General features: G+C 46.0%; 1 protein-coding gene across 1 annotated transcript in view; it reads right to left on the bottom strand.

The window, feature by feature from the left end:
* RFTN1 (raftlin, lipid raft linker 1) overlaps positions 1-16,098 on the bottom strand; it is a 200,297-nt gene that overhangs the window by 3,939 nt on the left and 180,260 nt on the right. Inside the window, exons 8-9 of the mRNA XM_049766141.1 lie at positions 4,389-4,492; positions 2,999-3,080 (exon numbers count right to left, since the gene is read on the bottom strand). Of these exons, the coding sequence (XP_049622098.1) occupies positions 2,999-3,080; positions 4,389-4,492 (186 nt within the window). The remainder of the gene's footprint in view (positions 1-2,998; positions 3,081-4,388; positions 4,493-16,098) is intronic.

Genomic DNA, 16,098 nt, shown 5'->3' with positions numbered 1-16,098 from the left:
CCTCTGCCCTGCCAGAGTGATTTTGAGCACTAAGTTAAGAGTAAGCCCTGAGCTCTACTGGGTGTGGCCTCCAAAACAAAAATGAATGGGTCCTATTTTCTCTCCTGCCCCCACAAAATGGCTCCATACAGTTCCTTCCATGCTCCCCTTCTTTGAGATTCTCTCCAAATGCAGCGACAGCCATTCATGGATGGGCAAAACTTCTTCTAATCATCCCCTGTATTCCCAACAATGGAATCTCTCAGCAAGCAAAGAGTTGCCTCAGACTTGCTCCCCCAAAGGCACCCCTCCAGTCCTGATGTCTTCCCAGAACCAGTTGAACAGATGTTTGCTCTCAGATTCCCAGGTTCTAGACATCTAGTTTATTGCTGCAGCCACTGGCCTGTAGAAAAAAAAAAAAACAACCAATATCCCCAGACAACCTCTGTGGCTTTTTGAAAAAGTCTCGTGGTGGGCCCGGAGAGAGCACAGCGGCGTTTGCCTGCAAGCAGCCAATCCAGGACCAAAGGTGGTTGGTTCGAATCCCGGTGTCCCATATGGTCCCCCGTGCCTGCCAGGAGCTATTTCTGAGCAGACAGCCAGGAGTAACCCCTGAGCAATGCCGAGTGTGGCCGAAAAACCAAAAAAAAAAAAAAAAAAAAAAGAAAGAAAAGAAAAAGTCTCGTGGTGGTGGTCAGGCTGGGACCAAGAGGGAGGTCAGAGCAACTTTTACTTTCAGAAACAAAAAAAAATGTGGTAAGATTGGGCCAGGTACAAGGCTCACGTGCTAGAGTCCTTGCCTGGCAGTGTGAGGGTTCAATCCCTGGCTCTTCTTCCCCCTTCAGAAACCCCACAAACCCCAGCTCAGTTGGGTATGGTCAGGGGGACAGGTATGATAGCGTCCAGCCAGCTACAAAGTCTGCCAGCATCATTCCCTGAAAAAGCTGTCAAGACAAATTGCCTTCTAGGAATACATGAGTTTTCTGGGCACAGAAGGGCTGTGGGGACATCTCTGACACCCTGAACCCCATCCCTCATCTAGTCCTCACGGGGGCTGTGGCTAGAAACTAGAAAGCTCTGGCCTCTTCCTCCTCCTTCTCATCCTCTACTCAGTAAGGCATTCCCTACATGTAGTAAGCACCCTCAACTAAAGGCCTAAGTAACCATATATCTCAGTGTCCCATATTGTGAGATGCCTCCTGCAAATAACAAGCACATGCTGAGGTCCCGTGTCTCACACCACAGTGACTGGCTCCACACTGTGCCTCCCCAGACTAGTGCTTGCTTGCTCTAGGCATTATTAACTCCACTTTACACATGGGTACAGAGAGGCTCAGTAACTTGTCCAGAGTCATACAAACCACAGATCCAGGATTCAAGCACAGGTTTCTCTGGTTCCACACTAACCTTCGTAGCTGCTCATTTTTGGGCAATGAAATAGGCATTAGGCTCTTTTTTTTTCCCCTTTGGTTTTTGAGCCCACCTGGTTGGTGCTCACCCAGGGACCATACATATCTAGCAGTATGCTAGGGCCTCCAGGACTGTACCTGGAATTGCTCAGAGGACCATGGGGGACAGGGATCAAGCAGAGGATCAAATCAGGGATGGCAGCAGGGACACCCGATTCCCTGATAGTCTTCCCTAGAACTAAGACTCTGCATTCTTTTTTTTTCTTTTTTTGGTTTTTTTTTTTTTTTTTTTTTTTTTTGGCCTGCTGATGGGTTACTCCTGGCTCTGTGCTCAGAAATTTCTCCTGGCAGGCTTGGAGGACCATATGGGATGCCAGGATCGAACTTGGTCAACCGCTTGCAAAGCAAACACCCTACACTCTGTGCTATCACTCTGACCCCAAGACTGATTCTTAACAGCTCCACCATTGAGGCTGATAGTGCTGCCTCAGGAACTACAGTTCTAGAAACCTCAAATATGAGAAGGGAAAGCATCTGGGCAGGCTTCTCTTTGGGACAAGAGAATCAACTGAGGAAGTACCCACAGCCCAACTGTCCTGGGCTTTCTCCATATCTTTCCCTCACCTTCATCCCTCACCAGCCACCTTCTCTGTCTCCTTTACTCTGAAATGATCACAATCAGAACAAATTAAGATTGAAAGGCTAGCCTAGAAAAATCCAGGAGCCCCTTATAGGCCAATTTGCCTAAAAATGAAAAGCAAATTTACGGGTAGATAAGTGTGTTCCCAACTGTGGAAGTCTTTTTCTCTTCCTCAGGACTGCCTTAACAGCATTCTCTTTTCTCTAGGTTTACCTTAATGTATACACTCATAAAAGATAAATGTCACATGACTGCATATGATGTTGCAGGGAAATCAGAATGTAGGGTTGTTGTTTTTTTAATAGCACAAGAGGCTGGCACCCCAAATATCAACTGCATTTCTGATTTCAAGGCTTAAAAAGATGTTGGACCAGAGCAATAGTACAGCAGGCAGGGTGCTTGCCTTGTATATGATTGATGTAGGTTTGATTTTGGGAGCCCCACTGAACCTGCCAGGAGTGATCCCTAAGCACCGAGCCAGGAGAAAGCCCTGAGCAGACAGGTGTGGCCCCAAATAAAAACAGCAAAAAAGGGAAAGTGTCTCAGAGAGCTGATGAGGGGCAGGGAAGCAGAGCGCAGGAGAATATAACCCACCAAGCCAGGAGATTTTGAGCTCTGTCACCCTCAACCCCATCATGAAACTGGTCACACAGTCTGGCAAGGTCTCTGACAGGTATCCCAGTGCTGGTGTCAGAGAGTCAGGTTAGAGCTCAGCAAGACATACTAGGAGAATGTGAACAAACTTTGGTTTGAACCTGTCAGTTAGAGGTTCTCCAGAACCTTCTCCCATATTCCCATGCCTGCCCCAGAGCTGAAACTGTCAGGCCTGGTGGCCCTGCTGGCAGCCTAAGGAGATGTGCTGGGACTGGGGAGCCAGTGGAGAATGAAGTGACCTATTCTGTTGTCATAGGAAACCCTCCATCCCCAAGAAGGCCAGGCTGGCAGGGAATGGAGGGGAGCAGGCACTCACCTTTGACCCCTTCTTCTTCATTTTCTGAGGTAGACATGGTCTCTGAAGAAAGATGATCTGCTTGGTGGAGACACTGCCCTCCCTGTGAGGCATACAAAGTGGGGAGTCCTTACCACAGACATATCATACCTCCCCCCACCAGGCCGTCATTCCCTCTCTTTGCCAGGGATCTGACATAAACCTGTGGTGTCCCTGTGAAGCTCCTTTCTGGCTGTCAACTCCCCTTCCTTAGATGGGAAAGAACCAGTCAGTCCCATGGCCACAAGGCCAGGTGGGCAGACAAGGACTGAATGGGTAGATGGGCAGGCAGATGGAGCATGGGTAGGCAAATAGGGACCTAGGTGAGCACATGAGTAGTGGTGGGTAGACAAGACCCTGGGTGCTAAGTTTAGTCCAATCAGTCCTGGCTAAGTTTCCTATTCAGCTATGTGATCATGTGACTCTTGCAGGTTCAGTTGGAGGGCATGAGGCCAGGTCAGTTCAGTGGCAGTGACTTCACTTTCCTCTCAGATAGAAGGGTCCCTGGAAGTCTCTCTGAAAGCCTCTAGAGATGCTGCCCAAGAGATGGTCTCTCCAATCACTTCTCTGCTGAGGCTATATGTACCTCTGTGGGGCCACAGAGGAGAAAGAGGGAACTCCACCCTTTCTAAGTTGGCTCTGGGACTGGCCTTGTATCTCCTTTGTGGGACTTTCTGCATCTCTGTCCATGAACTTGAGTGCATCCTACAACCTGTTAGTTATAAAATGAATTTAATGGGAAAAAATTCCACCTGACAAGGTTGAGGTGTAAATGAAATTTTGCACATGAAATGTCCGCTAAGCTGGGGATGCTGGGGGAAGGGTTGCTAATTTTTTGGTACTGAGAGCTCCAGGAGCCCCCAGCCTAATGGGTTCCTCTGTGCCAGCTAGGCCAGGGTTCCAGGCTCCTTGTGTGTGAATACCTTGTGAGGTACAGGGGAGATAAAGAACCTGAAATCTAGGACCCAGGGCAAAGGGTGAGAGTGTATAGTGTCATCTGGAGGTGGTGTCTTTGATCACTGGTACCATGAGATTCTGATTATAGCAGGTTGTAGAGAGCAGAATTATGTCATCAGGCCAGTAGGATCCCTTTAGGGTTGATGATCCAAGCTGATAATTATTGGGAGTGGCCCTGGGATCCTGAACATTGCTGGGGAAACCCCCCCAATAAAATACAAAATCTGAAATCCAGGCTCTGCCACTTCCAGTTAGAGAGTCAATAGGGTCATACTCACCTCCTGGGTTTGTCTCAGGGACTCAGTGTCAGAGACAGAAGCTGGTTGGGACTCATTCTCAGCACAGAGAACATGCTCAGCTTGCTTTCATTATGACAACTGGTTACACAGATGCATCACAAGACACTGGCTGTTACCTGGTTGTCCTGAGCACTGGAGTTGGCAGCACACAGGTGAGTTGCCAGCCGTAGGCTGCCAGCGAGTTCAGTAGCGGCACGTAGTCAGTCTGCACCTCCACACCCTGTGGACAAAGGCCAATGTGAGGGCTGCTGGAGTGCCCATATATGTCCCAAGACAGAGAAGCTTCACCCCACGACATCAGCAAGGTGGGGGTGGGATGGCTGCAGGCCTGGCTTCCACTGTGCATGGATCCATGGCCCACTCAGGCTGTGTCACTGACTGAAATTCCAGTCAGAGGATGGATCCCTTCATTCTGCTGGATTCTTCTCTGGACAAAAAGCCTGTGAGCTTCCCCGAAGAGGCATAATAGCCCCATCTCAGAGACACCCTTATTAGGACACAGGACAATCCCACTGTCAAGTAATCAAGCTGACAAGCAATCAACGTCCTCTGTCTCTTTCAACATAGCAGGCGCACCCCTCCATATCTGTATACACCCTACACTTCAATTATAGTCTACATCTATACTCCATCAAACCCTACACAAACACCACCCCATAGACCAGACCCCCCAATACTCACACATACCACACAAACCACCTACATGCACACATCTCTCCTATAGAACCTACTCATATACAACCCCACCAGACATACAGACCCCAATACCTGCGTACACTATACATATATAACCTGCACACCAAATCTGGCACATATATATACCCCAACATACCAATAGGCACAAACACCAAACATAAACACTATACAGGCCTATCACAATATATAAAATGCCTCACACATACCATACAAATATACATTTCACATCCAAACTAAAGAAACATCACACATATACTACATACATCCACTATACAGGCATACCATATGCAATCCATATAGCAAATAGACACATTGCATACATATCACACCCAGGCATAGCATACCAAACACAAAATATATATGTTGCACAGACTGTATGTACATAGTAATACACATGTGCACTATAACCACAAATAATATGTTCTAATATACTCTGCACATATTCCTCCCTTTCCCTACACATACATACGACATATGCACACATAGTCTAGCCCCACTGAAACTAAGTGAACAACACAGGTGCTTACTCTGAAGTTGTGTGGGTGGAGGCTAATCTTATCTAAAAGCTCAGTCTTGCTCCCACCTGAGAGAACTGTGAGAACTGTGAGGCAGTTCTTAAAACTTTCTTCAAAGGATTTTCCTACTCTGGGTGCCTTTCCAGCCCTGCTCATAGAAGGCTCCCTGTTCTACAGTTCTGTCACTGACTTCCCAACATCTAGGACAAAGCCTCACCTTGGGTGTCCTGGTGGACCAAAGGGCCTGCCACAAACCCCCATAGATGCTTGGATTCCCCTGGAAAGGGCCTGCTGGCAGGTTCAGCAGGAGCCATGGAGGCAGCATGATCCAGGTTCATGGGGGTGAAGACGCATTTTGGGGATGCAGCGTTCTAGGAGATGCCTGTGGGGGATTGCTGAGGAGGGTGTGGGGTGTGTGAGATGTGCGGCTTAGAGGATAGGGGCAGCAGAGGTGCCCCAAGCCCTGTCTTCAGAGGGCTGGACAGGCATAACCCCCAATATCTGTGCCTAACATGGTGACCATGTCATCTGTAACCCTGGTCGCCTTCATGACCCTAGACCAATCCTTACCTCCCTCAGAGGTTCTCAGAGGAACATGACCTCCCCTCGGAATGAGTTAGCCAGCTGGGAACTTCCATCAAAAGCCCTCTGATGATCCAGGAAACTGATTTAAAACATCCCCAGGTAGACCTGGACAGTGCTCAAGCAGGCAGATGTGACCAGAACACAACAGCTGGGAGGTTCCATCATACCAGCTCAGGTTTGTCCAGGGAATGAATGGGAGGAGAGAAAGGATGCAGAGAGGCCCTTAAGTGATAGCTAACTCAGGAGATAGAGGAAAGGAGGTAAGCCTCACTCTGTCTCCATCCCAAAGCAATGTCCCAGGCCCAAAGAGCAGCCCCTGACACACGTGGGACCTATTTCCAGCTCAGCAGGCCCTGTCTCCCTCAGCCTGGGCCCTGTCCCCCGCTACTGAGACTGCCTTAGCCCCAGAGCCCTGCCCCCCCCCCCCCCAGCTTGGGGCCTGAGTTAAAGAAAGAATTTGTAGGGGGTGGGGAGTGAAAGCCCCACTCTCTGCTTGGCGAGGTTATGATTACTTGGGTCTATCAAGAATAACCTTCCCACTTTATCAGGAGCAGGGACAATCCCGCCACAATCAGACAGTAGCCATGGCAACCAGGACAAGCTTTGGCGCCTGACAAAGCCCCAGAGGCGGAATGGAGTCCTTTTATTGGCGACTGTGCCAGGGGGTTTCTCTGCGGGCACCCCAGACTCAAGACAATGGCCGACCCCTGCTGCAGCCTGACCCACGGCTCACACAGGGCCTGCGTCTATTTCATTTTGTCACTCAGAGAATGACAGCAGGATTGTTCCCCAACTATTTCCCTCCCACCTCAGGGTTGAGGATGTCAGCCGGGGGGGAGGGGGGGGCAAATTCATAAAGACTCCCAGGAAAAGGGAAAAGACAACAAGGAAATGCAAGCCTGCTAGAGAGAGCTAGAGAGAGCCCCCCCAATCCAATCTGAGCGTTAATGCTGGGGCTGTCATGAAGAGAGACGCTCAAAGCAAGGGGAGGGTGTCAAAAAGCGAGGTGTCACGCTCTGCCAGACCCTCCTGCTCCCACTCTCGGGGCCAGCTTTGATTTAATTACTGCTAAAAGTGGTTTTCCATAAGCATCTATCAAAGCCTGTTTGCATATTATCAATAGTCCGGAGCAGGCATTTCTGGAACATGCCACAAGCCCTACGCAGGCAGGCAGTGGTGGAGAAGGCTTTCAAGTCCATTAGCTGAGTGGGGTGGTGGGGAGCCTATCCGCATGGCAGGCTCCCTTTCATCTGCTTTTCTGTGCCTCTCCCGCACAGAGCGCAACACAAACAGCACTCCAAAGCCAGCCTGCTTATCAAACAGAAAAGCCATGTCTGCCCAGGAGTAGGAGCAACAATTTTTTAATTAGCTCTTCATTCTCCCATGTGACTTCACAATCTCCCATCACACCTGCAGTAGTGAAATATATATATATATATATATATATATATATATATATTTTTTTTTTTTTTTAAAGGAACATGTGTGTCCTGTGGCTTTATTTTATTTATTTATTTATTTTTTGGACTTGTGTTAAAGGAACTCATTTGTATTTATGGCTCTTTTTTGCTTTTGTTCCCTATCGTTTCTCGGCTGGCTGCAAATCAGTGAGAGCAATGGACCTGCAACACAACCTTCCTCTACCCTCTAGAAATAGAGACACCAGAATGTGGCGGCAGGAAATGCATTGGTCGAGTGATTGGATAGGAAAGACCTTTGGTGTGGGATGTGAAGTAGCAGGTGGAACGCAGAGCAGGAAGAAAAAGGTGCAGCTAAATGTCACATTGCTCTTCTTCTTTCTCTAGCTCCAGAGTGAAGAAGCAACTTAGAGAAGAGAAACTTTATTAAGAAGAATTTTTTGTGGTATTAGGGCCACATTCAGCAGTGCTCAGGGCTTACTTCTGGCTCTGTAATCAGGGAACACTCATGGTGTCAGAGGATCGATCATACATGGTGCTGAGAATCACATCCGGATTAGCGGGGTTAATAAGGCAAATGTACCCTACCTGCTGTACTATTGCTCCAGTTAAGAAGAGCAACTTTAAAAGAAAGAACTTTGCTTCTTATTCATGACTGTAAATAAAAAGAGGAATTTAATTTTTGTGGTTGCTGTGTTGTGTGTGTATGTGTATGTGTGTGTATGTGTGTGTTTTCATGGTGTGAGTTGGGAAGGTCTCTGATCTTGGATTAAGGTTTGTGTCTGCTCCCCACCTCACCACACCACTAGGCAGGTCCCTCACCTAACACACAGAGAGAACACCCCCAGAGCTTTATGAAAAGGCCTCTGGTTTCTGGGCCAGGATAGTGCCTGTACTAAGGCATATCCAGGGTTGAGCTGTGTTGACTCTCATACTACATGGCATCTTGAGTGCTACCTGGTGAACACCTGGAGGGCCCCATGCACTACTGGGAAGACATTCATTGGTGGATCCCAGTACCATAAGGCCAGGACAGAGCCATGTCTCAGGCCCCAGGATTCTGGAGGAAGAAGGGGGCACATTGGTGGTGATTCAGGGGTCATACTGGGTGTACTTGGAAGACTATATGTGGTACAATGGTTCAAACCATTGTCCCTACCAATTGCAAGGCAAATCAAAAACCTTTGTACAATCTCTCTGACTCTTGGCCTATAACAATTCTTGACTCTCTATAACAATGATGCATACCTAAATCAACAGTCTAGTTGGCTGATATTGTTAGCAGTGGCCTTTGATGTTCTGAGCACTGCTTCAGAATTCCTCAACCCAAAGCTCCCCCAAAAGCAAAAACAAAAACAACTTCTGCTCTCTCTTCCTCTCTCTCTGCCTCTCCCACTCTCCCTCAATCTTTTCCTCCAACTTTTGTTCTCTTATGAAACTTCTGTCAAAATGCCAATACCTACCCCTTTTCCAGGACTCATGCATGCGAAGCTTTACCATTGAGCCATCTTCCTGACCCCTGCATTTTTTTTTTTTTGGGTCACACCTGGCAGTGCTCAGGGGTTATTTCTGGCTCCAGGCTCAGAAATTGCTCCTGGCAGGCACAGGGGACCATATGGGGCGCCGGGATTCGAACCGATGACCTCCTGCATGAAAGGCAAACGCCTTACCTCCATGCTATCTCTCCGGCCCCTGCCCCTGCATTTTTTTACCAGTTCTTACCAATTTTCTTTCTTTTGAGTCCCTACCTTGGGAAATAAAGGCTGATGCTTCCATATATATTTCTAACTTCATCCTTCTTGGTGTCAACAAAAATGATCATTTAATGGAACCAAATGTCAGAATTTTAGTTATTATAAGAGAAGTTACAAGTTATTATATGAGAACAACAAAATACTATAAGGTGACACTAAAGAACAACACAGAAATCCCATACCCCTCTGATTCCACAATTCAGCAGTTCTCTGGAGTCAACTACTGATAAAACATTTGTACAAGTAGTTAAGTCTACAATAGTTGAGTCTCTATCAGATATGTACAGGTGTTTTCAGACCCTTATTAAAATATTTATAACTTAAAAACTACTGATATAGGGCCGGAGAGATAGCATGGAGGTAAGGCGTTTGCCTTTCATGCAGGAGGTCATCGGTTCAAATCCCGGCGCCCCATATGGTCCCCCGTGCCTGCCAGGAGCAATTTCTGAGCCTGGAGCCAGGAATAACCCCTGAGCACTGCCGGGTGTGACCCAAAAACCAAAAAAAAAAAAAAAAAAAAAAAAAAAAAAAAAACTACTGATATAGTATACAAGGCATGTATTGAGTGAGGTAGAATCAGATCAATCCCATTAATCCCACAACATAGTATTTATATTTCATTAGGTGTTATAAGATGACAGAGATGGGGGCTGGAGTAGTGGCACAAGCTGTAGGGTGTTTGCCTTGCATGTGCTAACCTAGGACGGACCATGGTTTGAACCCCCGGCATTTCATATGGTCCCCCAAGCCAGGAGCAATTTCTGAGTGCATAGTCAGGAGTAATCCCTGAGCGTCACCGGGTGTGGCCCAAAAAGCACACACACGCACACACACACACACACACACACACACACACACACACACAAAAGATGATAGAGATGAATTAAAGTATATGAAGAGATCTACACAGGCTACATGTAACTACTGTATTACTTTATAAGAGACTTCCTGGGGCTGAAGAAATAGTGCAGTGGGTAGGACATTTGCCTTACATGTGGCCCACCTAGGTTTGATCCCCAGCACCTCATATAATTAGTTCCCTAATCCTCACTAGAAGTGATCCTTAAGTGCAAAGCTAGGAGTAACCCCTAAGCATCATTAACTGTAGACCCAAAACAAAAACAAAAATGATACACCTAAGAGAATTGAGTATTCCAGTTTTAGGTAACCTTGGAGCTCCTGGGGAGCAATCCTTGTTGGATCATCATGGACCAGGCCTTCTATTTCACATAATAATCCTTTCCTCTTCCTGGAATTAATGGTGATTTCAATTTTTCCCTCATCTTCATGCAGCCATCCCTAATTTATTTCATATGTTCCAACACCACTACTTTTTAAACCCATAATAAAGGATCACATGTATTCAAATGCATTATTAAGCTTATGTTTTCCCTACTGGACACATTTTTCTAGACGCTTTCAATATCCTTGCTCCAAGTAGGTCAACTAATTTCCACACCAAGGTTTTCCTTCCCCTGATGGGAAGGGCTGATGCTTTTTCTTGCTCAGCCTCCTCTGTTTTGCTGGAACATATCCTCCAGTCACTCCCCCTAGGAACACTTCCCAGTGGAAGTCACTTGAATCCTATGCTTCTAAGATGTTTGTTTTCACTCTTAATTAATGTTTGATTATAGTACTCTGGATGACATGTACTTTTTATTAAAATTAGAGAGGATTGAAGCAGGAAAGTTAGTAAAGGGGGTAAGGTGCCTGCCTTGCATATGGCTGACCCAGATTCTATTACTGGAACCACCTGGTCCCCTGAGCACTGACAGGTAAAGCCCTTGTGGTCTCTGAGAGCCAGTGACTTGCCAAGGATCACCCGGAGGGGCCCTAAACTTTCTAAGCACTACTTAATTGGGAGGACTTCTTTAAAACTTTTCCAAAATATACCTCTAGTGGCTTTATATAGCAACATTGTTATTTTAGCACTTATTCTGATAAAAAATACTACTAAGAGTGTATCCTTTTATGCTGCTTTTAAAGTTTTTTTCCTGTGGAATTCCAGAATTTCATTATGTATCTTGTTGTGGTTTGCTCTTTGATATTGAAATGGGCTCTCTTTTTTAGTTAACTGCTTATTTTTCTTTGTCTTCATTTACTCTCTTGAGGGCAGAGAGATAGTGAAGGGGGAGGGTGCTTGCCTTGCATGGGTTGAAATGGGTTCGATCCCTGGTTCCTCATTATTTTCTTTTTTTTTTCTGGACATTCTACCAGTCAAAAAAGTTGGGTTAGGCCAGACAGATAGCACAGCAGTAGGGTGTTTCCCTTGCATGCAGCCGATTCAGGACAAACAGTGGTTCGAATCTTAGCATCCCATATGATCCTCTGAGCCTGCCAGGAGCAATTTCTTAGCACAGAGCCAGGATTAACCCCTGAGCGCTGCCGAGTGTGACCCAAAAAACCAAAAAAACAAAACAAAACAAAACAAAACAAAACAAAAAAAAACCCCAAACCCCAAAAATAGCCTCCTCCCAAAAGTGGGGTTGTCTACCCCACTTTTTATTCTGCCTTTTTTGGGGGGGAGTCACATTTAGCAGTGCTCAAGGGTTACGCCTGGCTCTGCGCTCAGAAATTACTCCTGGCAGGCTCAGGGACCATATGAAATCCTGGGTATCGAACCCCAGGTCGGCCGCGTGCAAGGCAAACAGTTGTGCTGTTGCTCCAGCCCCCTTTCTGCCTTTTTGGAAGCACATTCTCTTTCCCAGTATTCTTAGTATGCATGCAAAATTTCTGCTGTTGCAGGTTTAAGGACTCACAACTATTTTTCATCTCTGATTATTTTTATAACATCTTATTTTTGCTTCATGAATCATATACCTTATCTCTTTATTTTTGGTGTTGTTTTTTTCCCCCTATTCCGGCATCATATCTCCAGCTGCTGGGGTTGGTGAGACAGAAGGGGAAACTTGGCATCTCATCACAAGTCTAGAAGAAGTTATGTGTCCTGAAATATTTCTGCACCAAATGACCAAATCTAGAGACCTAAATTGTAGGGCACATTGAATACTCTGTGTGTGTGTGTGTGTGTGTGTGTGTGTGTGTGTGTGTGTGTGTGTGTGTGTGTGGTGTTTCTGACTGAAGATACTTGGCACTTGGTTTAATCTCATCACTGAGTTATAAACTCAGAACTCAGAGCAAAAGGTTCTAGAACATGCCAAAAGCTTACCAGACATGGGCACACTGTAGCAATCTAGAGCATTGGGACTCAGGCAACACTTCTATGTTGTAGCATATTCAACAGCAAAAATGACCCAGAAAAAAAACCAGAAAGTGGGAAAATGTGTGGCCCTAAGAAGACTGCAAAGATGCTAATGTACAGGACAAAAGCTATAAGAAGAGTATGAAGCATCTGTTTAGCTTGGAAAGGGTTTGCCTCTGGGTGATTCGCACTGTGGTACTCAGCATCTGTCCACAAGAGACAGAAAGCACAAAAATATTGATTTGGGGATTACAAATAAATTTTAGCAAGTTGAATTAATAATGTGGATTTAGTCTATCATCTCTCAACTGATCCATCTATCCATGCAAACCATTCATTTTTTACCATAATTTCACTGTTTTTTTTTTTTTTTTTCAGAAATAAATGCCTGAATCCAACCATACACATTTCATTTATTGCAATTTTCTTAGGGGAAGACTAGAAATCCTTCTGAAATAACTTAGAAGTTCAAAGCCATAAATTAAAAATAAGAAATTTGTTGACCAAAATATATATCTTCTGTATGATGAGTGACAAGTTAGGTCATCAAAAGACAAATGACACAAGGAGAATATTTGCAAATTCATATTCCAGAGAGAAAAAGGACTTCCTCAAATTTAATGTGAAAATTGCATAGTCACCAAAATGATAAAATGGAGAAGAGAAGGAAGAGAGTTACAGAAAAGGAAATTCCAATGGCCATTAAACACACAGAGAAGAAATGCCAAATGGCACAATAAGAGAAATGCAAATTGAAAGAGCCCCGAGCTACTGTATTTTCACAGATCATGTTGGGAAAAACCCAAGTCTGACAGCTGTTTGGTTGACAGGCGGTGGGCAGAAGGCATTCTCAAACATAAAAAGCATAAGGCCATTCTGCTTCGACCTTGCAGACAACAACTTGACAGTATCTCTCAAAATTACAAATATGCTGACTCTCTGACCCAACAATCTCACTTCTGGGAATTGGTCCTCTATGTTTAACATGACAAATGCACAAAGTTATTCACTGGAGGACCTGCTGGCAACAGCACAGCACTGTCGACCACCCAAGCATTCATTAATGAAGGGCTGGTTGGGTAAGTAACATTTTATCCATCTGATGGATGGCATGGGGACCCAGGCGACCTGGTATGCCAAGTAAGGAGGGGAAGGGGTAGGAGAGAATTCCATTTAAAGGAATTTAAACTTGCTAAGGGTGGGAACCGGTGATAGAGTACAGGAGGCAGGAAATGGTCTGAGATGAGAAAGACGAGATGAAATGAGAAAGGCATTCACTCCTGCCTCCCACATATTCCTCTATCTACTGGCTGGATAGTCTCTTGGGGCTCCCTGTTATGGATTGGTCAGATGTGATGGCATTAGGAGGTTGAGATGGGCAGAGTATTCAGATAGGAATCAATGTCTCTAGAAAGGTCTTTAGAAGAAAGGCAGGTGCTGAGGGCAATTTTTTTGTACGGGTATGTGTGGTACCAGGGATCTAATCCATAGTCTCTCACCTCACACAGGCATGCGTGAGAACCAAGGCAGAGGTTAGATGTCATAGCCAAGAGAGGCCTGGATTCTAGAAGTGGAAAAAAACAAGAAATGGATCTTCACTTGAAGTCTGGGGAAGGGCTTTGGGGATGGAAAATAAAGGTCCAAGGGCTCTATTGAAGGAGGCCATGCTTTGCATGCACCACTGCATGATGCCCTGAGCACCAAAACAAAACAAGTCCCCCAAACAAAGCCAACAATTACATAAAACTGAATTCTGCTATTTGAACACCTTGACTGAACTTTATTTTTTAGTTTTTTTAAACTTTATTGATTGATTGATTGATTGATTGATTGATGGGCCATATCCAGCAGCACTCAGGGGTTACTCCTGGCTTTGCACTCAGAAATCACCTTTGGCAGACTGGGGGACCATATGGATGCCAGGAATCAAACCAGGTCCCTCCCAGGTTGGCTGCATGCAAGGCAAACACTCTACAGGCCCCTTGAGTGCACTTTCTAAAAATACATTTTGATGGGCAGGCCTCCAGAATTAGAAAACAATATATCTGATGTTATTCTAACACACTATCATTGGTATGTACCAGTGGCTCAAACTTGAATATGATTTAATGATCATAAATTGCCAGGTCAGTCATGTTTCTAGAAATGTCAGTTAGAGCAGTGCCTGAAAACCAATGCCAAGTGGAAATTCAGAGAAAGTTTAGGGTGAGGTAGAGAGTTGGAGGAGCTCAGCAGTGGAGATAAGACTTAGTAGGAGTGAGGCTTTCTGGAGGCAGGCCCAGCTGGGAGAAAGGAGCTGAAGAGAAAGCATTGTCCAGCGTGGAAATAGCCACCCAGGGTGGGAATCTGGAAGAGGGAAGCCTGCAACCAGGACAGTTCCTGGAAGAGTAAATCCAGGCCATTCAGGGAGCCTGGAACAGCCAGGGAAGAGGGAACAGGTTAGACATGAGGACAGGTCATGCACACATGATTGTGGCTTCTTTGATGCTTGCATGGACTCTGCCTTGGCTATCACTCTCGTTCCTGAGAAAAATCCAAATCCTGCCTTGTGTCTTGCAAAGAACAGAACAGTCTATTACATGCTTAAGAGTGGTGGCATGGATTGTTTGAGGTCTTGGGCTCTTAGGGTCACATTTCAGGAGTGTCAGTGAGTTTATCAGTCTCCTAAAGGATAAAGATGTTTGCTCCAGGGTTGACCCAGATGCTGGAGAGCCAGGCTAGGGGGTTAGGGGGCATGCAGTGTCCTCCTCCCCACACAGCGCAGGGAAGGTTCTAGCAGAGTGCTGGAGAGAAGTTGGGGGAAGAGCTGCTGGTTCCTCTTGTCTCTGAGCCAAGAGCAAACTCCTGTAAGGCTGTGAGAAGCCTGCCTGAGGCCCCACCTGCATCCCAGGCATCTTGCAGGATGGGGGTCCCTCGCCTCTGTGAGTGGAGAGAGGCAGGGACTGGGCCCACTGGAGCTGTTGTTTTCTCTTTGTTTTACACACAATGCCCCAGAAAAACATTTTGCTGATATGTAATTAGGCCAACATAATAGAGTCTAAGAAAGCAGTCGGTCTCATTTTAGACGACTTTGGCTTTCATAATGTTCAAAGAGAATACGTTAAAAGAAAAAAAAAAAGGCAGCTTAGTGCTCAGATGTAGAAAAGGGGCTGATGGCTGGAAACACAGGCGGTGGTTCTTGGAAGACTTTTTCCCACCCCTGCTGGTTAATTCACATCTTCGCCCCATTTTCTCTCGCAGGCAAGGACGACAGCAAGGGCCGGAGCCCTCCAAGAGCCTGGCCCCATAATGGGAATAACTGCTATTATTATTTGAGATTCATTGTTTGCCAGAGTGGCCTCAATTATTACCTCCCTGCCTCCTGGCCTCTTTACACAGCTCTGCAGCTTTGCCCAGGGAGAAGTCCTTTCCTTTGGCCAATGCCCTACCTGCTGCAGGCTGTTGTGACTGTAGTCAAATATTCGAAAAATTCTCAGTTTCTCAAGGGGCTTTGTTGTACCTATTTATTCAGCAATCCCTCTTGCACCCACACTTCAAGTGTCACTTGAGTGATGATGGCAGACAAATGCCCCAACCAACAGGAGACAGGTACCAGGTACCACCAGAATAGCAATCTCTGCAGGTCACATCAATAGTATGTGTGAGTAGGCAGACTA

This window comes from Suncus etruscus, chromosome 20, assembly GCF_024139225.1.
Source record: "Suncus etruscus isolate mSunEtr1 chromosome 20, mSunEtr1.pri.cur, whole genome shotgun sequence".
NCBI lineage: Eukaryota > Metazoa > Chordata > Mammalia > Eulipotyphla > Soricidae > Suncus > Suncus etruscus.
This window is presented reverse-complemented; position numbering and strand designations above follow the sequence as displayed.